General features: G+C 36.2%; 1 protein-coding gene across 3 annotated transcripts in view; it reads right to left on the bottom strand.

Moving 5' to 3' along the window:
* Window positions 1-26,927, bottom strand: part of sona (sol narae) — a 516,598-nt gene that overhangs the window by 121,415 nt on the left and 368,256 nt on the right. For all 3 annotated transcript variants that reach the window (XM_069820352.1, XM_069820353.1, XM_069820354.1), the window contains exon 5: window positions 3,285-3,374. In XM_069820352.1, the coding sequence (XP_069676453.1) occupies window positions 3,285-3,374 (90 nt within the window). The remainder of the gene's footprint in view (window positions 1-3,284; window positions 3,375-26,927) is intronic.

The following is a 26,927-nucleotide window of genomic DNA, read 5'->3' as shown; positions in this document are numbered from 1 at the left end:
GTTCACTGCTGAACGGAACACACTGAAATCTCCACCCCAACGCAATTACGTACCGTTACCTAAAGTCAGAGGTTCGTGAAGCGCAATGTAACGGCATACAATTCTTAGCCCTAGTTATGACACTCATTTCTCAAAACCATTTCAATTTGTAATCATTTACAAAAACTGACTAGAAGTGCGGCCTCCTGCGTCAATACTGACTCTGCAACGAGGTGTCATTGCCTGTCTTACACGTTCAAAGACTCCAGGCATGTGCTGTAGAGCGTCAGCAGCTGCAAGCATCCGAACGACGATCTCGGCTCTTCAAGTGCCCCCACACACAAAAGTCAAGTGGGGTGGATGAGATTGGGAGAACGCGGAGGTATTGACGCCATGTATAATCTTAGATTAAAAAGAAAGAAAAAGGACCGGCTTCCATAAGCAAAGTCCTTTCGGAAAACCTTGTTGATTCCGTGAGAGCTTAGGTTTACACAGGAATGAATTTCTTATGCAGGACTCCGCTCTGTTTTTCCTTTGTTTTGTTTGTTTGTTGGTTTTTCTGTCTGTTTATACAAATATACAGGGTTATTAAAAAAGAAAGAGCAGATGTCAAATATTTATTTTAAACAAACTGTAAATACTCGTAGTAGAAACACTTGCCGCACACCATTAGATAGAGGAAGGTTTAAAGCAGGTATGCTCAAAATTGTAAAAGCTCCGATTACACGGATGATACTGCACTGCATAACACACACAGTTACGGACTGGGCTCCGCAACTACATTGCAGCACCGCCCGTGGCATAGTTCTTACGCTCTTACAAATAGGATAATAAACTGAATTTGAAAAAGGAAAGAATATACACTGTAATATTCAGTTATTAAATTATTTATTATATTTAATATAGTTATGATATAATAATATCATAAATAATATCATTTTCATATTCCACCATATAGCCTACTTTGGGGTCTATTCAACATCTGGATTCTTTTCTGCAAGTAATCGGGAATCTATTTCTAACGAATTTACTGCAATGCGCTAAAGATGCTCGTCTGTTAATCGGGACCTATGTTTGGATTTAGTGACCTTCATTCTCGAAAATAATTGTTCGCACACATATGTCGAGGCGAAGGTAGCTAACATAGTGGCAACGAATAAGCTCATCTTGTAATATTTAGTTTTGTTCATTTTTTAAATAATTCTATGCTTGTCAAGTCATATTCTCTGCATTTAGTTCTGAATTCTACGTTACTTAGTAAATCAACTAACTTGTCCTGGAACTGCACTCTCACGGATTGTACTAAATTTATGAAAAGATTAACAAAAATACTAATATCGCTCTCCATACGTCTAAAATCACTAAATCTATGTTCTGTGAATTCACATTTGAACTGTTGCAGTACAGAGACATAATTAACTATATTTTGTTCAGGCAGCATACATCTCTTTACAAGTTCACCATCCGTGAAGGGTTTTAGTGCCTTAGCTAATTCCCAACATACTACATAGGCTAACTTGCTTCAAAACATAGACTCTGAATTGTTCGACTCTCTTCAATGTTTGGCCTTTCATGAAGTGCTTTCAATTCTTGAAGCTGTAGTGCACGTTGCATCCCTGAAAAAGTATTTTATAAAAATATCTATTTCTGCTGGAATGATATCACCACAATAATAATAATAATAATAATAATAATAATAATAATAATAATAATAATAATAATAACGTTGGTATATGAAAATAGGCTATATTACAGAAAACAGCTTCTCTGTCACTTCGGCATGTTCTGGGTAGCAGAGCCTATAATGTAGTTTTATGTTGCTCAGTAGTATTCCTGACAATACCTTACAATATAGGAATCACTTTCCGTTTTCACCGAACGTACAACAAAAATAGGCTTCCTCCCACACTGATCGTTTGCTTACAGAAGGTTTTTCACTGCGTCATTGTCCCGCACTGTTCGTGCGTTTACTAAGTACTTGAACTACCTTCTGCAGTCATCCGTCGAGCTTCGAACGGGGAACAGAACGCTCTACATTCGAAGGCTGTGATTACAGAACGTAATCGCGAGTCAGAGAATGAGCATACCTGGTTTAAAGTTTTATAGTCCATGAGGTTGCAAGCACTCAACATGCGCATCATGTGTTGCGCGACAAACATCAAAACGGTGGTCCATTTCTTGCCACACAAGAGTCAACTGGTCCCTAGATACGGAATTCACGGCTTCAACAATTCTATGTCGTAATCTTGAAGAGTAGCAGGGAGGTGCGGCATAAACACTCTGTCTTTTATGTACCTCACAGATAAAAATCACAAGGGGTAAGGTCAGGTGACCTGGGGGGCCTCACACGATGAACACGATCTTCTCCACTTCTTCCAATCCAACGTCACGGAATGGTGTCGTTTGGATAATGCTCCACTAAAAATGTTCATACACTTCCTTTACAGAAAGGCGCAAAAAAAAAAACATTCACCTTCGTTGAGCTCTTGCATGTTCAGCGACTACGCAAGGATTTTCAGTCCCTCAAATTCGGACTGGCGAGTAACTGCGGCGGACAGGCCGTTGCTGTATCCGCTTTGCTTATGGTCCCGGATCGAGCATCGCGTGTAACCAAACGTTAAAAAAAAAAATGGAACCTTCCTCTATCCATTGGTGAGCGGTAAATGCTTCTAGTGTTTATACTTCGTTTAAAATAAATATTTGAAATCTGCTCTTTCTTTTTAAATAGCCCTGTATATTAAAAGGGTAAATTAGGTGCAGAATAAACATCCTTTCTCTAGTCGTGTGAACGAGACTCAGCCTAATGGACATAGACAAATTCACACTACAGGAGATTGTCATTTTTTGTGTCCAAGGATGTACTGAAGAAACAAGTAAAAGTATAGGACGAATCCTTATCATATGAGACGAATATCATAAAAAAAAATTAAAGCATAGGAGGAGTTCTTCTCATATGAAGGGAGTATTGTGAAAACGGAAGAGATATCAACCTTTATTATTTCATCGTAGATACGAATAAGTCTCCATCAGAATCCTAATAATCATCTCATTAAAGTTAAATATAATGTAAAATTAATAAAACAATAATTAAAAATAATAAAGACGCAGTCTTGCAATCAGGATCATATAAAAATCAGTTGTCACTTTTTTGCAGCTGTATTGAGATCCCTATATACGTGATAAATTGTTTACTGTTAGTGTTGTCCATTCTACCGATGTGACATCACTGATTGAATCTGCCATGTTTAACATGGGATACCGTGGCATCAAATGATGGTAGAATTTCATTTTGATTTATAACTCACCACAAGTAGACCTCCATTTTGGGCATCCCTGTGCAGGAGGAGGGCCGCAACATTATCCTCGTCTTGGTATAATTCCCCGATATCGTCACCCTGGAAACAATAATATATATTCATGTATACGATGTCAGCAAAATAAAACAAAGTGGGATCAAAAAATTATTGTATTTATTTTCGGTGGAGAACAAAAATGGCCTATACTAGTTCAAGCTAAAGATGACCGATGCCACAGTGAGGTTGAAACTTTGGCTCATGTCTTGGGTTCATGCTCATTTGGTGAAACTCTTCGTAATAGCAGGCATCACAAGAGAAGGTCTGTAATTTTATTCATATTTATTTATTTAATACTTTACACGAGCTACATTAGGCATTGCAGCACGAAAGAGTAGAAGCTCGTGCTCGGGCGCGGTTCAGATCAGTTATACAAAATATATCACAAAATTAATAGAGTTCATTGAGCACAATAACATTAATAAATGGTAAAATACATACATCATGTAATAAAAGGGTCTGTATACAAATAGAAAATACAAAAGTACATGAATATTAGAGTATCAATTTTTAACTCAATTAGCTTAAACAATTAAATAATTAATGTGATTTGTTTCTTAAATCTATGTGCGTTAAGTATACTTAGCTCAGGGTAAGCTCTAATTAAGGCATTATGTATTTTGGGTTCAAAATTTCTGCTGTGTTTTAATCCAGCAGTTGTGTGGCATTTGGGAGTATTTAAAAAGAAACTGTAGTTTTGTCTCGTATGGTATTCATGAGGATCAAATTTAAATTTATTGTGATTTTTATGGAAGTAAATCAGCAATGTTTGTTTACAAATTTGTTCTAGATCTGATACACCAAATTCCTGAAAAAATAATTTTGTTCGGTAATCAAACGGTTTATATAGACAAATTTTGATAATTCTTTTTGGAGCAAATTTAAAGGATTGCAACATGCCTTAAGTCCAATGGCCTATGAAGAACCTTACAAATTTTGTATAAATAATTTCTTAATAAAATTCGAAATAAAGTTACAAGCATTGTTCCATATTTTTTTACTCATCCTGTATATTAAATTGTCATGTGTTTGAAGAATTGGTAAAATTTTATTCAGCCCCGACCCACCCTATTGAATTTTAAAATCCATTGCCTTCGGCCGGGATTCAACCCACGAACCTCAAATAAAGACAACGGCAAACATTCTAATCGCTAGACTGCTAGACCATCAAGGACGTTTCTCTCTCTTTCTCTTTACCGATAGAGCCACTTCGGCTCTTGAAGTAGCCGTGTAAAACAATGAGATTTTAAACGAACATGGCACTAAGTACTTAGAATCGGTCAGGCTGATGTTACGTTGTCTTCCTTTCCATCAGTAATTGCAGGTGTTTACTATTGCTATACTTCCTCTTCTCTTATCGTCTGCTTCATCTGAATGTAGAATGTGCTTATGAATTCTCAAGTCTGTAATAAACTACGAAGACGTTCTTGCTAGTAGTAATTACACGGCCGGGACCCGAACATTTGTTTGTACTTTTTTCCTTCGTTCTGGTTTATTTTGAGAGGTAATTATAAGCGACTTGCTAAAAGATTGCATGGTTTATTTTATGTAAAAGTACTGTTTGCTTTAATTAAGGTCATCGCTGTAACATCTCAAGCCGATATTACAACTTCGTACATCGTCAAGGTTGTCCACAGACCTGACTGACCCTTGCACCCCGTTACCCATAACAATAAAGCCGAAGTGACTGCCATAAATTTCTCTGAAGACGTGGGAAACATCCTCGTTACCGCGAAATTTAAATTGAACGCGTACGCTCTCTTTCTTCGATATTATTCATATTACACTTCCGGCATTTGTGTGTGATGGGTTGCTTAGGAACGGGCAAGATTATAGACTGATTTAGTATAGCGAAATATATATATAATTTGAACTGGTAATGGAAATTGCGGGAAAACGGCTTAACTGATTTTAATAAATTGCCCCTCACTTTGAAGCTTGGAACCCAAAGTTTTTCGGACAAATAGTAGTTTTCAGTGAAATGTCACTTTTCCTACATAATTTTCCTATTTTCCAAAATCCATCTGTCGTCAGTTTTGAGAACTACCTAATTGCATTCAGGAGAAGCGAAGCGAGTAATCAAGTCGGCCGTGTTGCATTTCAGAATAAAACAAAACACATACTATAGTAAACAATATTACACGAAGGCCATGATCTGCAAGAATGCTGACATATTTAGAGCTCAAATTAAATTGGTTATTAAAAACTTAAATTACTAAAAATAATTTACAGGTTCGATTCTGTGGTGTGTAATTTTCTGGGTACAGCTGTGTATTGGATATTAAAAACTACAAAACTTGAGGTGGTTTGATGACATTATTACCATTAGAAATGAAATATTATTGTAGTTAATGCCGTGATGTGACTATTTTTCATTAATTATACATATTAATGCTATATTGATGATATGAAAGAGAAACGTTTTGGGGTTATATAAGTAGATGTAGAGAATAACTTAAATTAGATTTTGATTTCTATATTTTTGAACTGGTATTGGAAATTACGGGAAAACGGCTGAACGGATTTTAATGAGTGGCCCCTCATTTTCATGCCTGGCATCCAAAGTTTTTCGGAAAAGTAGTAGTTTTCAGTGAAATGTAAATTTTCTTACATAATTTTCCTATTTTCCAAAATCCATCTGTTGTCAGTTTTGAGAACTAATTTTATTGAATCACGGCCGACTTGATTGAATTTCAGAACAAAATACACACTATAATAAACAATAGGCTATTACACGAAGGCAGGATTGCCGATATATTTAGAGCTCAATTCAATTTGTTATTAAAAACTGATTCTGCAGTGTATAATTTTCTGAGTACAGCTGTGTATTGGATATTCAAATCTACGAAACTTGAGGTGGTTTGATGACATTATTACCATTACAAATTAAATATTATTATAGTTAGTATCATGATGTGACTATTCTTCATTAATTATACATATTAATGCTATATTGATGATATGAAAGTGAAACGTTTTGAGGTTATGTAAGTAAATGTAGAGAATATCTTAATTTAGATCTTCATTTTTATAATTTACTGAGTGACTGCTATATATAACTACAAAACTTAAGATAATAATATTTTATTAAAAACCAAATATTTTTATACTTATTAAACCAGTGAGTTTGGGTCTTTTTCATATACTTAATGGCGGTGTAGTGTAGATATTGATATGTGTCATTGTCTTCAGTATTGGCTCGAGAGAGCGCAAAAATTACAGTTCCTAAGGAAAGATAAAAAGGTATTACTTACTGATAAAATAAGAGGCCTAGAAAATTTTGTAGTCTCCAGAACATTTCAGCAAGATCTCTTAGTAGGATAAAATGATTTTACGCTCTACATTTCAAGTTCTACATGCAGCAGCTATACGAAAATGCTATTGTTCGAAAGCTTAGCAAACCTGACATTTTTTTAACTTTTCCCTACAATCCACAATGACCTGAAATAGCTACTGCTATCGTCCTGACATTGATACTTGCGTTTTCGCGTTGAAACTCAAAAACTGAAGTTGGATAGGTTCAAGAAAAGGTATTTGGCCTAAAAAAATCCATTCAGAGGGAATATGTTTCATTATTATGGAAGCAAATAACTATCAAAAAGGCAAGTATTCTTCATTGAAAATAAATCTGAAAAATTTTTATTTGAACGTCTAACGAACTTAGTTTGCAGCAGCATTTGCTGCACAAGCGATTAGCCTGTATTATAATTTGAACTGGTAATGGAAATTACGGGAAAACAGCTGAACAGATTTCAGTGAATGACCCGTCATTTTGAAGCTTGGCATCCAAGGATTTTTAGAAAAACAGTAACTTTCAGTGAAGCGTTAGTTTAACTACATAATTTTCCTATTTTCCAAAATCCATCTTTCGTCAGTTTTGAGAACTAATTGCGTTTCAGAATAAAACAAAACACACACTACAATAAACAATAAGCTATTACACGAAGGCCATGACCTGCAGGATTGCTGACATATTTAGAGTTTAAATTCAATTGATTATTACAAACTTCAAGACTCTCTAAAAATAATTTACAAGTCTGATTCTGCGGTATGTAATTTTCTGAGTACAGCTGTGTATTGGATATTAAAATCTACAAAACTTGAGGTGGTTTGATGACATTATTACAATTAGAAATGAAATATTATTATAGTTAATGTCTTGATGTAAAAAACTACAAAACGTGCGTAAGATAATAATATTGTTATTAAAAATCAAATATTTTTATAGTTATTAATCTAGTGGGGTTGGGTCTTTTTCATATATTTAATGGCTGTGTGGTGTAGATACTTATATGCGTGATTCTCTTCACTGGCTCGAGAGAGCACTAAAATTATAGTTCCTGAGGAAAGACGGCATTACTTACTGATAAAATAAGAGGCCTACAAAATTTTGTAGTCTCCCGATCATTTCAGCAAGATCTCTTAGCAGGATAAAGTGATTTCAAGCTCTACATGCAGCAGCTATACCAAGATGCTGTGTCTATTGTTCGAAAGCATAGCAAACATGACATTTTTTTAACTTTCCCTTACAATCCACAATGACCTGAAATAGCTTTTGCTTTACTCCCACATGAAAAACCCACTGATCGTCCTGACATTGTTACTTGCGTTTCCGCGTTGAAACTCAAAAACTGAAGGTGGATAGATTCAAGAAAAAGTATTTGGCATAAAAAAAACCATTCAGAGGGAGTATGTTTCATTACTATGGAAGCAAATAACTTTCAAAATATCTGGTAATTTTCACTGAAAATTAATCTGAAAAATTTTTATTTGAACGTCTTATGAACTTAGTTTGCAGTATTTGCTGCACAAGCCACTAGTATTATTTGGAATTGCAAGAAATAACTATGAAGTTTACAGGAAAATACTTATTTCAATAACCTTGACACTGAATAAGCCACAGAAGTAACGAGAGAATTCGTGCTCAGAGTTTGTACTAACACTTTGGTTTGAATACCACTCTTTTAACCGAGTATATTATTTCGGTCTCAAATTTCATCTAGACTTCACAATCGTGTAAGCAATCTGGCTTCGTTAAATAATCGATTAAAGTCCTGAAAAAGCTGACCTTCCTAGTGCTGTCTGTATGTCTATAGTATTTTCTTTTAAATTACTATACAGAGTTTTTCATATATAAAACAAATATTCGTTTAGTATTTTTATCGTATAATAAATAACAATTAAAACCATTAGGTTCATTTATTCATTCATACTGTTCTTCCCAAGGACAGGTCTTTCACTGCAAACCCAGCTTTCTCAAATTTTTCCTATTTTCTGCCTTCCTCGTTGTCTCCGCATATGATCCATATATCTTAATGTCGTCTATCATCAGATATCTTCTTCTGCCTCACACTCTTCCCCCATTCACCATTCCTTGCACTGCATCTTTCAGTATGCAGTTTCTTCTCAGCCAGTGACCCAACCAATTCCTTTTCTTCTTCCTGATTAATTTCAGCATCATTCTTTCTTCACTCAGTCTTTCCAACAGAGCTTAATGTCTTATTCTGTCTATTCATTTCACACGCTCCATTCATATCCATATCCACATTTCAAATGCTTCTATTAGCTTTTCTTCACTTCGTAGTAACGGTCATGTTTTTGCCCTATACAATGTCACACTCACACAAAGCACTTCACCAGTCTCTTCCGCACTTATTTTTCCAGAGGTCCACAGAAGATGCTTCTTTTTCTATTAAAAGCTTCCTTGGTCATTGCTATCCTCCTTTTGACTTCCTGGCAGCTGCTCATATTAATGTGTTCTTCCCCAGCATCCCCCTCCCGGATATCCTATTGGGGTGATACCTTGTAAAGACTCATCATGCCATGTTTGCAGTTTTTCTTGGAAAAGGTATATGCGGTAGTTAACCGTTACTTTCCGCACACCACTCTCTTTTTCGCATCTTAAAATATCCCAGGAGTCCCCAACGTGGAGGTGAGGAGAGTGGATTTGACTAATCAGGCCCTCCGGACTTCACCGAAATTCAGTGCAAGGGTTAAATATCAGTTCTATCAGGTTTTCGGCCCAATCAGAGACCGAGAAATCCCAATTATTGTAAAGAATGGTTTACTCTTAATGAAATATATGAGAAAGCGAATTGCATCAAGATTTAACGGAGACAGTATTACTGCCAATACCGAAAAAAAGTAATGCTAAGAAAAATAATAAGTTGAGGACTATCAGCCTGATATCGCACTCGGCAAAGATTCTCCTGCTAATACTGAATCGACGTTTATATTCTAAGACTAGCCGTACCCGTGCGCTCCGCTGCACCCGTTAGAAATAAATATAAAGTAATTAGGCCTACTTACTTACTGGCTTTTAAGGAACCCGAAGGTTCATTGCCGCTCTCACATAAGCCCGCCATCAGTCCCTATCCTGTGCAAGATTAATCCAGTCTCTATCATCATACCCCACCTCCCTCAAATCCATTTTAATATTATCCTCCCATCTACGTCTCTATTTAATTATATAATTAAAATAGAACATTTTATCCAGGGAACATTCGTGTTTGATAGAAGGATAAATCGTTTAATATGTTACTTAATTTAAATTGTATTTGCATAATTAAAATGCGATCATTTTGATCCAGAGACCACTCATTTGGTCATAAAAATTAGTTTAGGAAATACAGGAAACGAATATACAGAATAGCCTATCAAGTTTTCTGTGCATAAGAATCTATTTTAATCTTACCTGTCCTCGATTCACTCAGAAGTTACTGTGATAACATTATAGCATTATGTCCATCTAGAGAAACTACACTTTCCAATGGTGAATTAATAATTAATTATACAAATCGATTAATTTAGCTTCCGATATTACTTCATAGAAACGCAGAAACATTATCTGTAGGCTATCTTTCATAGCTCTCGATTGTTGCTGTCCAAGGCCCCTTATAGTCGAAGTCATTTGTTTTTTAATTCATTACACGGCCTTAGATGGCAGTTATTTTAATTTTAAAACTCATTTATCTCATTAAATATCAGTCCTATCAAACTTTTTCAAGGAATAAAACTTATCGAAAATTATTTTTAAAGAAACTTTTGTTATGTAACATTTTTCACAAAAATCAATAATAAGCGAGATATTTCGATTTATTTAATTCAGGCCCCCTTATAACCCCCCTTTTAAATAACATATTTTGAATGTCATACAGCCTATAATCTAAGTTACAACGAACTTAATTTATATTACAATTTTCATCGAAATCGGTTCAGCCTTTATCGCGTAAAAATGTAACAAACATGCAGACAGACAGACAGACAGACAGACATACAAACAAAAATAAAAAAAAAAAGCGATTTTCGGTTTCAGGGTGGTTAATTATATATGTTAGGACCAATTATTTTTGGAAAATCGAAAATTACCAGAAAAATTTCGGCTACAGATTTATTATTAGTATAGATGGAGAGTTGGAAGAAGAGGAATTTGGCTCCAGGAAGGGAAAAGGTACGAGAGATGCAATTGGACTGCTGCAAACAATATATCCGGAGACAAATAAAGAAGTGTTTGTATTATTTGTGAACTTGGAAAAGGCTTTTGGCTGAGAGAATTGGAATAAACTTAAGGCGTTCCTGAAGAAAATTGCTGTGGATTGGAAACAGAGGAGGCTATTCCATAGCGTCTTTGAAGATTGACAAAAAATACGAGTTTTGATATCACCGTGGAAAGGCATTAGTAATATTCGCATAATTGAACAATGGCGCTGCCTTTGTTTGTGGACAAGCTGATAGCTCTTCCCAGAAATACTGTACGTAAACATTTAATCACTGATAATAATTAGATATGTTCCATCATTTGTCGATGGTATCTTTACTATGAACACTCAATGCAATTTACATACAATGAAGCATGGGCAACTTCCGAGTGGACACGCAATACAGAATGAGTTAATGTCCTTGATTACAATTTTGATACTTTCTTACATAACGTAGTCAACAAGAGGAATCCTTCTACACGATAGATACCAACACATCATATTTTATATGGTACAATGGGGATCGTACCGACCTGTCCAACCAAGTATCTTAATATTCTAGCCGTTCTATCCGAGATTCTTGTGCTCAATCGGTCGTAGGAGATAGCATTTAAAAGACGAGGTAAGTAAAGTGGTAAGTAAGTAAGTGGATGAGTTGATGGCTGGATGGGTTTGATGGAGAGCTGAGTGGATAGGTGGATGAGTTGATGGATGGATGGATTTTATGGATAGCTGAGTGGATAGGTGGATGAGTTGATGGATAGCAGGGGGGATGGGTGGATGTGTTGGATGGATGGATAGCTGGATGGATGAGTTTGATGGATAGCAGGGGAGATGAATGGATATGTTGATAGATGGAAGGGTGGATGAGTTTGATGGATATCAGGGGAATGAATTAATGAGTTGATAGATGGATGGATGAGTTTAATGAATAGCTGAGTGGATAGGTGGATGAGTTGATGGATAGCTGGGTAGATGAATCGATGAGTTAATGGATAGCTGAGTGGATGAGTGAATGAGTTAATGGCTAAGTGAGTGGATGGGCGGATGGGTGGATAGTTAGTTGACTGGTTGAGTGAGTTGATGGATGGTGTGGATGGCTGGATGAATTGATGTATAGCTGGATGGGTGAGTGGATGAGTCGATGGCTAGGTGGCTGGATTGTGATGAGTTAACAGGGAGCTGAATGGATGGATCGATGGATGGATGAATTAATGGATAATTGACTAGGTGGCTGGATGTATTGATGGTTGAGTTGATGTGTATAGTAGATGGATCTGTGAGTAGGAATGTAGGGGGGAAGAAATAAGGCTATGATTGTGACATAACTTGCACTGCTATGATGAGTTGATGGATAGCTGGGTAGATGAGTCGATGAGTTAATGGATAGCTGAGTGGATGAGTGAATGAGTTAATGGCTAAGTGAGTGGATGAGCGGATGGGTGGATAGTTAGTTGACTGGTTGGGTGAGTTGATGGATGGTGTGGATGGCTGGATGAATTGATGTATAGCTGGATGGGTGAGTGGATGAGTCGATGGCTAGCTGGCTGGATTGTGATGAGTTAACAAGGAGCTGAATGGATGGATCGATGGATGGATGGGCGAATGGATGGATGAATTAATGGATAATTGACTGGGTGGCTGGATGTATTGATGGTTGAGTTGATGTATATAGTAGATGGATCTGTGAGTAGGAATGTAGGGGGGAAGAAATAAGGCTATGATTGTGACATAACTTGCACTGCTATGATGAGTTGATGGATAGCTGGGTAGATGAGTCGATGAGTTAATGGATAGCTGAGTGGATGAGTGAATGAGTTAATGGCTAAGTGAGTGGATGAGCGGATGGGTGGATAGTTAGTTGACTGGTTGGGTGAGTTGATGGATGGTGTGGATGGCTGGATGAATTGATGTATAGCTGGATGGGTGAGTGGATGAGTCGATGGCTAACTGGCTGGATTGTGATGAGTTAACAGGGAGCTGAATGGATGGATCGATGGATGGATGGGCGAATGGATGGATGAATTAATGGATAATTGACTGGATGGCTGGATGTATTGATGATTGAGTTGATGTATATAGTAGATGGATCTGTGAGTAGGAATGTAGGGGGGAAGAAACAAGGCTAAGATTGTGACATAACTTGCACTGCTACCTAGAATTGGTTTTGATTGATGTTTAGAATTGGTACAGCATGATTAAACAAGTAAAACAAGAGAAGGTGGAAAATATACTTTCCATTTAAAAGATCAGATGTTATCGAAGTGCATAAACATAGTCCAGATTCTCGTTATATGTCGAAATGAGCAAGTTTATACGTTTTTAATATTGCAGAGAAAGTAAAAGGAATAACCCAAACAATGCGGTTATGCTTAGTTTTTATGCTGTCAAGGTCTGCTTCACTCGACGACCTTCTGCATGGATGAGATCTGACCTTTCAACCGCGGCTTCAAGACACCCACAGCTCGTCCAGATGATCGTCAAGTGATGAAATGCGTCCTTCTGCTTTACGACTCTGTTTCATTTTACGGTGACGGCACAGTCACGGTTACTGCACTCCAAGGGTCACGGTTAATGGCCCGAATTTTATATGCACTCAAATAAAAATTATTTTGGTTTGTGGTAGGCCTGATGCCTTGGGAATTACAGTTTGCGGTTTAGACTTCCCAGGAGGTTAAAATTCTGTTGACGATGTCGGTTTTATGATTTATATCGAGGTACAAATGCTGTCAGACATTCACTTCAACTTCTGAGGGGTAAAATGGCTTCTAGAAGTGTAGGCCTTTAAGTGAATCTGGTTATAATTTGATAAAGCGTTTAATATGCTAGAAAGATGATACGGACAGTACTTCTTCTTGTTTTACGAGTTTTGCTGTAATTCAATTCCTTCATCATGTTACAAAAAATATTACCGTTCATAGTAGGAAGTGTTGAGGAAATGATGTCATATTTACTGCAAATATGATTGCAAATTGTGCTTTTAGTGATTTTGGATTTATAGTTAAGCCTGTAAATAATGGATATCAATGAATAAATCACGCTATAATTACAAATACTATTTTCTTGAGCTCGTATAATTCGGAAGATGCCTTACATAAATTAAATTATTTATTATTCACCCAAATAAGAAAAAAAAAACTTTCGTTTAGTGGTTTGAACACAAAAACAATGGTTAACTCAACTGTATGAAATATGATTTATAACAGTAAGGAGTTATACACTAAGGATAACAACCTGAGTTGACCCGATGAGGCCTGGAATTTTTCGAAAAGTGGAAACGATTCCTCATGTAATAATTAATTTCTCAAAAACATTGGTCTCTGTGAGGTACTAGACACATAGGCCCTAATTTCATTTATCTTTACATTTTATGCCAGAAAAAGAACACCTTTGAGCTGACTTCGAATCCATTGCCATTTTTTTTTTAATTTCACTTGTCAAGTGTTTGTATTTTGTTGTTTCGAGCGGGAACGTGGTGCCATGCTGACCACATGAGCAGAGTGTAAATAGATACTATTTGTAGTTCTTTTACATGCCCGTAAATATACTGACATGAGCCTGTCGCATTTAAACACACTTAAATGCCATCGATCTCGGCCGGGATCGAACCTGCAACCTCGAGCATAGAATTTTTTTTAGTAGGTTATTTTACGACGCTTTATCAACAGCTTAGGTTATTTAGCGTCTGAATGAGATGAAGGTGATAATGTCGGTGAAATGAGTCCGGGGTCCAGCACCGAAAGTTACCCAGCATTTGCTCATTTTGGGTTGAGGGAAAACCCCTGAAAAAACCTCAACCAGGTAACTTGCCCCGACCGGGAATCGAACCCGGGCCACCTGGTTTCGCGGCCAGACGCGCTGACCGTTACTCCACAGGTGTGGACTCGAGCATAGAAGGCCAGCGCTATACCAACTACGCTACCGAGGGCGACTGTATGTATGTATGTATGTATGTATGTATGTATGTATGTATGTATGTATGTATGTAAATGTTTGAATTTCTATTTATGGCATGCATTTTGTGCAAACATTCGGAAATGGTTTCTTTAAGCACTAGTAGCAGAATTTTAACGTGGTCGAAACATTGCCAACAGATGTTTCCTCAAACCCACTACTGGGACAGGATTCTTTTACGTGCCGTAAATCTGCAACATGGGACTCAGGTTTACTTTCTTCCCGGAGTAATCTATGCTAAGGACTCCATCGCATTTTAAAGTCCATTACCCTAGACAGTATTTGATCCCGTGAACCTCGAACAATAACGGCGAGAACACCAAAGACAACACTTTATGATATTTATATTATTTTTATTTGACGTTATATGCAGTTTGTATATTTATTTGTATGACACTATAGTAACAACTTTTGTCAGGTTTACTATGCTGCCATCTAGTTGCTACATAAGGAGTCACGTCATAACTCCCATTTGAACTGCATTAGCGACTGTACTGCCATCTCGTGTTCGTTTACGGCGGTAGAGTGACGATCCTGGCGATTGTTCTCTTCAAAGTGCTACCGATTTTAACATAGGGATAAGCAATCTGTTATATATGTGATCTGGGGTATGACAAAACGGAAAATATGTGAATTTGTTTTTATATATACAGTACGTTATAAACAGGCGTACTTCATATGTGTGGCTTTCTATTTAGTATAATATTAAAGAGAAATTCTGTTTGAGGTTATGTTCTACTTATTTTATGAGGCAGTTTATTGGACATTATTTCAACTTAATTATTTGCCTATAAGCCTTTTGGCTTGTGGCTACATTTAAATTTATTAATTAATCAGTTAATTAATATATTTATTTCTTCATCTATAACTTAATTACTTTCATATTTATATTGAACTTCTGTATTTATAACAGACGTTTCATTTGAAGTTATGTTTATATTATTTATTTATGTACTTATTTATTTATTCATTTATTTTTGAGAGAACATTTTCTTCAAAGGTATGTTCAGTTGTTTGTTTATTTGCTACGCATTTGGTTCGAATGTATGTTAAATTTGTTAGATTATATGTTATTTAGTTTTAAGAGATAATTGGTTCGAACTTGTTGAATTTATTATTTTTTTAATTTGTTAGAGATTTTGGTTTAAAACTACATAGAATAGATGTACTTATTATTTGTAAGGGAGCGTTTGACATAAAATTACATTAAATTTATTTAATAAGTCTTGTTTAAAATTAAGTTGTATTTATTTATTTATGAAAGGTGGTTTGTTTGAAATTACTTTGAGTTTATTTACTTATGTATTTAATCATTAATATTTTGGGTTCTATTGGATTTATTTGAAGGGTTCAGAGCGATAGTGGGCCAAGCGCCATTTATTAAAAACGGAGAAAGCAAGGGTTAAAGTTAAGTGAATACCATAATTTAATTAAGATTAACATACCGGTACCATTTAGTTTTAATATGCACACTTTATATTACTTGCTATATGTTTCGTTAAATTATAGTATTCACTTAATTTTAATCCTTGTTTGCTTAGTTTTTACCATATGGCGCTTGGCCCACTATGGCTCCGAACCCTTCATTTATTAGTTGTTTATGTCCAGAAAACATTTGGTTTCCTTAAATCAAAGTTTGATAAATTCCATATAACGAGAATGTTGACGTATACAGTTTATCTACCTGAAGAGAATTCTTTATACAACCCTCGCTTTCAGATTTATAGACACCATATAGATTAATCTAGAAAAGTCATCGCTCTAAGAATGCTTCCGGGTTGTTATACAGTGATAAATCCCTGGGAATTAGCATCTAACAATGAGACCTAACTGCGAACACGGGAACATGACTAAGTTATTCATTTTTTCCCACGACTAGGAGTTGTGTTGACAAGGCTGTGCTAAGTGGCATATCCGGGCTCTTCACAACCGTTTTGTACCGGAAGAGAGCAGAGGACCACCCACAGTTCATTCCAATGACCTTCCAGTATGATTTCGAACCCGTGGGCATGTGATTACATTGATTAAATACGGTATGCAGCCTTCGTTGCACCGTAAGTCAGTTTATGCTAATTGTGACTGTTGATGTATCTGTAGTTACTGTTATTTTGTCGTGGCGTCCTTCGCTTGAGTAGGGATTTCCCTGACTGCTATTCTGTTCTTGATGAAGATGTCACAAATGATAGGTACAATAACAGAACATGTTAGTCGACCCATTTCCAACTTAATAATAATAATAATAATAATAATAATAATAATAATAATAATAATAATAATAATAATAATAATAATAATAATAATAAAAGGGAGAAACATTGATACACTGTTGTTTGCTGACGACCAGATCTTAATTGCAGATTCGGAAGATAATTTACAAAGAGCCATACATGAATTAAATAATATTACAAGTGAATATAATCTTCAAATCTCATATGAAAAGACGAAAATAATGGCTCTTAAAGGAAGAGATCTGTTAAGAGCAAAAATTTGCATAAATAATAAGCCCATCCAACAACAAAGTGATTTTAATTATCTTGGTTACATTGTGTCATATACCGGCAATAGAGATGTGCAAAATAAATTAAACAAATTCCAAACACTATGTGGTACAATAAAAAGAACTTTTAAAAATTGTAATAGAGCAGCACTGTTAAAACTTTACAAAGTAATGGCGATCCCAACCTTGCTTTATGGGTGTGAAAGTTGGGTCTTGACTGTCTCACAACAAAAGAAAATAGAGGCTGCTGAGATGAAATTTTTGAGACAGGTGGCAGGTTATAAACTCATGGACAAAAAGAGAAATGAAGATATTAGAAAGAAATTGGAAATTCAGAGTCTAAATGAAACAGTTATTGAATACAGACAAAGATGGCAACATCATATACAAAGAATGGATGAAGATCGTATAACACAAATAATAAAAAAGTATAAACCTGTAGGTAGAAGAAATGTCGGCAGGCTACGGATGAGATGGTCGGATCAGTTTTCTTGAAGACGGAACGAGCCACAAGGCTTATGCCGTGATGAAGATGATGATGATGATGATAATAATAATAATAATAATAATAATAATAATAATAATAATAATAATGATAATTTACATCAGCATCTTGTCTATGCGGTTGACGTGAATATATTAGGAAAAAATCCACAAACGATTAGGGAAAACACGGAAATTATACTTGAAGCAAGTAAAGCAATAGGTTTGAAGTAAAACCGGAAAAGACAAAGTCTATGATTATGTCTCGTGACCAAAATATTGTACGAAACGGAACTATAAAAATTGGAAATTTATCCTTCGAAGAGGTGGAAAAATTCAAGTATCTTGCAGCAACAGTAACAAATATAAATGACAATCGGGAGGAAATTAAACGCAGAATAAATATTGGAAATGCGTGTTATTATTCGGTTGAGAAGCTCTTGTCCTCTAGTCTGCTGTCAAAAAAACTGAAAGTTCGAATTGTAAAACAGTTATATTACCGGTTGTACTTTGTAATTGTGAAACTTGGACTCTCACTTTGAGAGAGGAACAGAGATTAAGGGTGTTTGAGAATAAGGTCCTAGGAAAATATTTGAGGCTAAGACGGATAAAGTTAATGGAGAATGGAGAAAGTTACACAACGCAGAATTGCACGCGTTGTATTCTTCACCTAACATAATTAGAAACTTTAAATAATCCAGACGTTTGAGATGGGTGGGGCATGTAGCACGTATGGGCGAATCCAGAAATGCATATAGAGTGTTAATTGGGAGGTGGGAGGGAATAAGACCTTTGGGAAGGCCTACACGTGGATGGGAGGATAACATTAAAATGGATTTGAGGGAGGTGTGATATGATGGTAGGGACTGGATTAATTTTGCTCAAGATAAGGACCAATGGCGGGCTTATGTGAGGGCGGCAACGAACCCCCGGGTTCCTTAAAAGCCATAAGTAATAATAATAATAATAATAATAATAATAATAATAATAATAATAATAATAATAATAATAATAATAATGCTTTATTTCGAATATCGAGCCTTTCTTCCCATTACATCATTACAGATGTGCGGATTTCAAGCTAATATTAGACATACATAAATAAAGGAATTTTATACAGGATGACTCATAATAATAAGTAAAATTAGCATTTTATTACAATTCAGATAACACTTATACAAGTCTCTTTTCACGATTGGGAAAGTTTTGTCAACGCAGTCTAAATTTTTTGCAAAAGTTGAAACGTACACAGTGTTTCAAAATAATGACAACACTTTTATATGTTTATTTTAAGTGAGCATTAATGATAAATTAACATTATATACATGGTTTAATTGTCAAACATTTAGAGTTTCAAGTTCTAAGTTCTGGACAGCGTATTAGTTCTGTTGCGATGGGAGATACTGTTGAAATACGAGAACTCTGCAACATAAATCATTTTACGCTCTGCAGCTTGCGAAAATAAATTATGTAAAAAATTTACAAACGCTGTTTTATAGACATTTCCGAATTGACCATCTACTGCATCGTTTTATTGGACGTGTTATTGCCGCTGATCTAGCGTATCGTCCCTGGCCTCCCAGGTCACCAGACTTGACATACATGTAACTTCTTTCCTTGAGGGCATGTGAAGGATGCAATTTACGTGCCACCTCTATCCTCAAAACCTTGAAGAAGTGTGACATCAGATCCAGTGTTGGAGTGTGGCAAGAATTTGACTATCGCTTTCTATAGGCTATGCCATGTAACAGGATCCTGTCCACACCTGTGGAGTAACGGTCAGCGCGTCTGGCCGCGAAACCAGGTGGCCCGGGTTCGAGTCCCGGTCGGGGCAAGATACCTGGTTGAGGTTTTTTCCGGGGTTTTCCCTCAACCCAATACGAGCAAATGCTGGGTGACTTTCGGTGCTGGACCCCGGACTCATTTCACCGGCATTATCACCTTCATTTCATTCTGACTCTAAATAACCTAGATGTTGATACAGTGTCGTAAAATAATCCAATAAAAAAAAAGTAACAGGATCCTCACATTGAGTGTTTGTAACGTGTCAATAAAAACTTTGAGAGTTTTTTACTATATGCACCAATGTTATTGTAAACGAATGACCTATATATAAATCTAGAAGTGGTATGTAAGATTTTATTTATAACAGAGGTTGTGGTGGTGGTGCACAAACATGAATGCCACATATGCAACACATACAGGGTGTCTCAGGAGGAATTTAAAATACTCAGGATAATGTAGTTTGGGTTAATATATATTGATTTAACCTGATATACCTTGTCCGAAATTTAATGGTTGAGAAGTTATTCATGGACGAACTTTTAAATGTAAAGAGGACTATAGACGTATTTCTACTTTTTAGAACATTGTGATATGATGCATTATTGAAAATTCTGCATCTTGTGTTATTCCAATAAGTTTATTTCATAATTAAGTACGTGCCCAATAAGAAAATGAAATAATTACATAAGACAAATTACTTATGGATTCCATGCATTGTAAATTCGTATCAAGTACGGTACCGGTTCTATTTCCGACCTCAATGAAACACTTGGTGGCTTGCCAGTTTCAGATAACATCCTGTAAGCAGGGGAAAACACACAACTGGATATAACCCTTCGACTGGGAAAACGTCGTCTGTATTACTCAACAAGAGCCAATGAATTGCCATCACAAAATCCATAAACAAAAAGCATGTCTGTATATTCATTATGTGAATACATGAATTAAATTTCAAATAAAAGTGCATATTCAGTTGTGTGTGTTGCGGTGGTATTGCGGTGCTTAGATGTTGCCGTTTGCAAAACATCTGGCGTAACACACATCAAGTATAGTACACTGCAAAATGTTCCAATTTTTCTCCTCTTGATTTTTCTCCCTATCTTTAGACTTCGAACATAAGTTAACCCAAACTATATTATCCTGAAGTATTTTACATTCTTCCTGAGACACCCTGTATACAGAACTGGTTTAAGAAATAAAAAGTGAAAGTTGCAATAAATAATCGTGCATGAAAGAAGATTTAACTGCACCTATTTACATATATTTGTAATGAAATCGGGAATATTAATACTAAAATATGATGAGATCGGGATAAGTTTTACGGCTGACTATCAGAAGAATGAATGAATGAAAATCTTTGCTGTTTGTTGGGTAGAAAACGTACAGACGAAACCATACTACATAGCCTACTACATATTTGAAGTAGAGGCATGCGTAGTCCAGGAAGTCCTGGGGCCATCATCCAAGGACTCGCAGATCACTATCTCTCAAGATCATATCAACCTTTAACTTAGCTTGGCGCCGCTCGACGTGTGTTAAACTAGGTGTGAAGATGCTCTCGTGATAATCATGGCACTCAGTTAATTATCATAGGCATGAAACGAACCCACATGTCTTCCCTTCATTTGAGCTATTTTGCACTAATACTTTGCAATTACTAGTCGAGCATTTTCCAATTAATTGCAGAAAGGAATGCCGGCTGTGATACGCACAAGGGTTTAGGACGGAGCCCGAACCCTCATTACGACAGGATGTGATATTTTTATGTTTTAGGTGCAGGTTCGGCGTTTTGTTGCCTCTTCAATTTCATTTAATTCCGTACCGGCTAGGATTTCGTAAATTTTATAAAGTACAGTAGAATCCCGATTATCCGTTACCCTATTAACCGATTGATTATTCCTTTTTTTTAGTAGGTTATTTTACGACGCTTTATCAACATCTTAGGTTATTTAGCGTCTGAATGAGATGAAGGTGATAATGCCGGTGAAATGAGCCGGGGGTCCAGCACCGAAAGTTACCCAGCATTTGCTCATATTGGGCTGAGGGAAAACGCGGGAAAAAACGTCAACCAGGTAACTTGTCCCGACCGGGAATCGAACCCGGGCCACCTGGTTTTGCGGCCAGACTCGCTAACCGTTACAGATATAAACACTTTTTTCCTTGGTCTTTTCTTTTTTTGGCCGCAGAAAAAATTATGAAGTATTGTACGTTATCTTTCTACGTAGTTTTTATACAGAGGGTGTGAATCGCTCTAAACTTTTTCACCAGCAAGAGTCGCGCCATTAATTTCTTTCTAAGACTGTACATCAAGGCCATTATTCACGTAGTTCCGAGTTCGGTTTCCAGAACTAGTAAGGATTGCCCTTTACAGTTCTAGTTTGCTCATTGCGATCAACAACTTCGAGGCGGCCCAGCTATTTTACTGCCACTACTTATTCGTTCTTATTGCTCTGCTATAACTTCACCCTTTATATTAAACCTTTTTCCTTTTCCTTTTCGGCCTTTCCCCTTCAAAATTTTCTAAGCTTCTTCAATGGAACAATGACCTCTCGAGTGAGATAAGTGGCCAAGTGGCTTGGAGCTTACAAGTACTTAACGCTTGTCCCGTGTCCGTTTCCAGAGAAGCATCTAATGTACCCTTTAGAATAATTTTACTTTCTAGACTCTAAATATTGATTTCATTCAAGCTGAGCAAAGACATTTGTGGTATAATCAATATCACGCTTCGGTGAACTTTTACTCTCTGAAAGAAACCGTTTAGCAGTGCTATAAGATGCGAAATCATTATGACCTTCATTGGACTTCAATTCAGGGTCTCCGTGGCTGTAATGCCATTTTTTGACAACGAAGTGAACTCCAATGTATATGTACAGAACATTTATGAATAAGGGCCGTTTTCACTGATGCCGATAATTGTTTTGTCCAGATTTTTGGATCGAAAATCTACGATAACGCATTTATGTTTCACCAACATAATTAACTTGCTTTTATGACATTATTTCAGTTTATATTTTATCCGCGGAAGATTGATCGGTAATGAAGTTATCCAAGATAACTGGCATAAAAGAAAATGACACGTAGGCGATTGGAACACCTAATAAACATGATGTAAAATTATAGTGACGATGAATATGACCAAGAATAGACAAGAAAACACCGTATGTGGATAAAAGAACGTATTACATAATTGAGGCGGCAGCCGGAAAATGGGTCCGTAGGTCTATAGACTCTTTTTCTAGAGAATGTTTAATTGGATTCCCCGTTTTAAAATCTACTTGCTTACTTAGTTTCATTTCAATATCTTGTAAACTGAGGGCAGGGTAGCTAATTGAATGAACCCATGAATCCTAGCGTAGTTGTGGAACTCAGCAAATATCAGTGAAGATAATCCTCAAAGTGAGTGTGAGTCCATCCAGGATGTGCACTAAAGTGTAAACTGCACTCTGAAGATAAACTCTGAAGTGAGTGTGAATCCATTCTAGATTAATACTAACTAACCTGTAATTTTTATTCTGTACCCAACAGATATTCTTGATTTTTACGTAGCCTATGCGGTACAATTTATGACGTACTATGAGATACACGTAAGAAATATCATTTTACTAAAATGATTTTGAACTTGTAAACCTCTGTAATATGCGTTGTTCAATGCTGATGTTTAATTTCTGCTCAAATATAATCATTTTGAAAATATTTTGATAAAATAAACTTGTTCTCTGGAAAAAGGGCCTATAAAATGCTGTAATAAAATATATATATATTTATAACACTATTAAAGTTGGAATGCACTATTTAACAAAAACTTGCAGACAAATATTATTGTAACAGTATGCAAATTATTTTGATAAAGTGCATTCAAATCACAATTACATAAAAATTAATTTTTCAGTCATTGTTTTCCCGAAACATGACTTTTGCTTAAGGGCCCTTTTTCCGGCTACCGCCTCAATTATTTTTATGACTACGATTAAAGCTGTTTGCTATCTCTTTCTATTTATCACTTTTAATTTTGGTTTAGCCGTCAGTTTTTTTAATTCATATTTATATGTGTTTTTGTACACGACTTCTAACAATAGATCTTTCTCTTGCTATGTCATGTTAGGCCTCTTTCTTCTTTCTCAACGCTCATAGTTGTTATGGCAGCAAAAATATATTTTTAATAATTCAACTACACCGTTGAGATACATTCATTTGCTTTTGTTGTTGCTATAATCAAGAGCTCTTTAAGATAATATATGGATCACGTGAGGAAACAAAGCGGAAGGCAGAAAATAGGAAAGACTGGACAAAGCTGGGTTTGCAGTGAAAGACCTGCCCTTGAGCAGAAAAGTAAATCAATGAATCAAGAGCTCGTATGGTGCTTGTCAGTTTTGGAGCAATCCCACACAGATAGTGCTGATAAAAGAATAAGAATTTTAAGGATCACAAAATCTAGATTTTAGAAAACTAAGATAATAAATATGTGTGTGTAATGCCTACCCACTTCACTTTGCGTGATTCGGGTTCCGCATACTCCGGATAGATGGTAGGACTGTGACCCATTTTCAAATTGCACACCACTTCGACTGGCCACGTTATGCATGATGTGTATCTGTGAAGAGTTATGTCGTGTACTAGGGTGAGTGTATATTAAGTGTTTGTGTAAGTGTTGTGTAGGGAATGGGTGAGGATGATGATGATGATGGTGAAGAGGGAGAAGGGGAAATCCGGTGCTGGCACGTAGCCTACTCCTGTCTAATAGCACCAAGGGGGCCTCCAGGCTTAACGTCCCCTTCCGACGCGACGGACGAATCACTATCAACAGTGCATATGCATATGAGAGATTTGGGATTTAACGCAGGCATATTAGTGAACAATTTAGATAATAAATGTTGTGGTGAATACAGAGTTTGAGTGTTAACTGAGATGTTTTTTTACTTGGTTATTTAACGACACTCTATCAACTACTAGGTTATTGGTGATAGCGAGATAAGGTCGAGGATTTGCCATAGATTACCTGATATTCGCCTTACGGTTGGGGAAAACCTCGAAAAAAGCCCAAACAGGTAATCAGTCCAAGCGGGGATCGATCTCGCATCCGAGCGCAACTTCGGATCGGTAGACAAGCGCCTTGGCCGACTAAGAAATAATGTCATTAACCTATTTTTAGAAAACGGTGTTGGTGAGAACGATCCCAATAGAGCCCTATGGTGGGTGCGTGGTTTAGACCATCAGTTTGTCAGGTACGAGTAGTTATGTTAACTGGTATAGTTGGGAGTACACCGAGCTGGGTTTCAGCGTAATAGTTCTCTCAGATGGACACAGCGCTATGGTTCGTCCTTCCCGCTAGTAATAATGAAAAGAGAATAAAATGGATTATTATAAAGAACTTTTTGTGACCCATCCCGTCCAGGTATCATCATGCGTTCAACAAATGCCAGTTAAGAAATTCTGAAATGGCGGGCAGGACTATAGACTGCCCTTGACATGAAGTTAGAATCTTGAGAAATTAACCTATAATTAAGCAGACAAAATATTTCGGAACACCTTGTTGCGGTTCCTTTCGAGAGCAGTTTCCATGTTTGGTAGCTTCTGTTGATAAACATGAAGTGTAAGTCTTTTCGGAACTGACAGGTGCATTAATTAAAAAGTTTTATATCTACTTTAATTATAGCTTGCGAAATCTGTGTTCTTGCGGTAGGATTTGTTTGTCATAATTACTGTAGAATTGCTGACGTCTTGTTACAAACTTTCAGATTACTCCATTCCGTATCAAGTCCACGAATTTCCGCGCCGCTCACGCAAAATAAATAAATATTCATGAACTTGAGTTACGTAAACTATGGCCATTATGTTTATATACGGAAGTATTTAAGAGTTTTTTTTTTTTGGCGCCAGACTTTTCACGCCTTTTATTACCCAATTTCCATTCAAATACGGAAATTTTATTCTTTATTGTACCATATCGTTGTCGTTGTCACCACCACCGCCACCAGGCACGCCAAGCTCAGTTGGAGGGGAAATCTTTTTGACACGAGTGACGTTCATCTATCGCTCTGAATCTCAAACTTGTTCCAGTGCGGGTAGTGCATAAACTTACCACTCTAAACATAAATTAGGATAAGATTGATAAGTCCACACACAAACTATTGACCATTCATCTATTTAGTGATTAACTGATCGCCGACACCTCTTGTTTTGCAGTAATGTATCAATATTCGGCTGGATGGCGTTAGTACATAGACGCAAAGCAAAGACAAGATGACAGTCATTTAACTTCAAGCGTGCAGCTGATTTAGACTACACTGACTCATTAAAAAAAGAAAGCTGTTCACAAGAAAATGTCGATCCACACATTGCAATAATTATTATATGATCTGCAACATTTTTCATATTAAGATATATTTATATTGCCAATGACTAGTATATAAATCTCAACCACTTTTTCGTAATGTTTTTATAAAACTGTTGGAAATAAACCGTTTAACTATTTTGTCATTTATGAAATTAAAAAATCCCAAATAAAAACAAAATGCCATAATATAAGCAACACAACAGCAATTTTACATAATTATGCACCAGTAAGTTTGTTTTCCTCCTAATACTTACCATGGATAACATTGAAATAATGTATTATATTATACAGGTTATTCACGAGGATTTACCGTCCTTTACGGAGCTTATTTCCGGAGACATTCTGAGCAAAAAAAGTCATATAAACATGGGTCCTATTCTCAATATTTACAGAGTTACGTTTCGTTATTGGAACGCATTGCTGTGAACGCGTGATCTTGGTCAGCGTGCAGGCAGCAGCCAGCGCGATCGCTACGGAAATCAAAGATAGCCGCATGCAGTTACGTAGAGCGACGAGTGCCGTTCACAAGCGTGCGGCCAAGTGTACTCAAGCGGACGGAGACATTTTTAAAATGTGTTGTAAACTCTCCAAGACTGTAAATTAGGATGCAAAATTGAAGTGTAAATAATTAAGTCGATGGAAGTGGTGAGATTTTGTAATAATTGTTGTGATAAGTGCGTAAGAATAATGTAATTTTCTGGTTAAAAATAGAAAAAGACGTCTGTACGAAGCAACTAAGAAGTTCACAGCACATTTTTAGCTTCATAATACTTGCCAATTAAAGAAATGATACTTCTGAATGGTTCATTCTCTATTTGGATTATTCTTTTACCTTTAAACTAAAGGAAAAGCGTATTTTACAAACAACTTTAAATTAGTGTAACTCTGAAAATATTGCGAATAGGAACTATGTTTATATTACATTTTTTGCTCAAAATGTCTTCAGAAATAAGCTCCGTAAAGGACGGTAAATCCTCGTCAATCACCTTATGTATATTTAACGGTACATAATAGACAACTATCTTTATTATCTCCTTCAACAACAAAATAACCGTATTTCTATT

The sequence above is a fragment of the Periplaneta americana genome, chromosome 3 (assembly GCF_040183065.1).
Source record: "Periplaneta americana isolate PAMFEO1 chromosome 3, P.americana_PAMFEO1_priV1, whole genome shotgun sequence".
Classification (NCBI taxonomy): domain Eukaryota; kingdom Metazoa; phylum Arthropoda; class Insecta; order Blattodea; family Blattidae; genus Periplaneta; species Periplaneta americana.
Note: the sequence above shows the minus strand (reverse complement) of the source record. Positions and strands in the feature narration are given on the sequence as shown.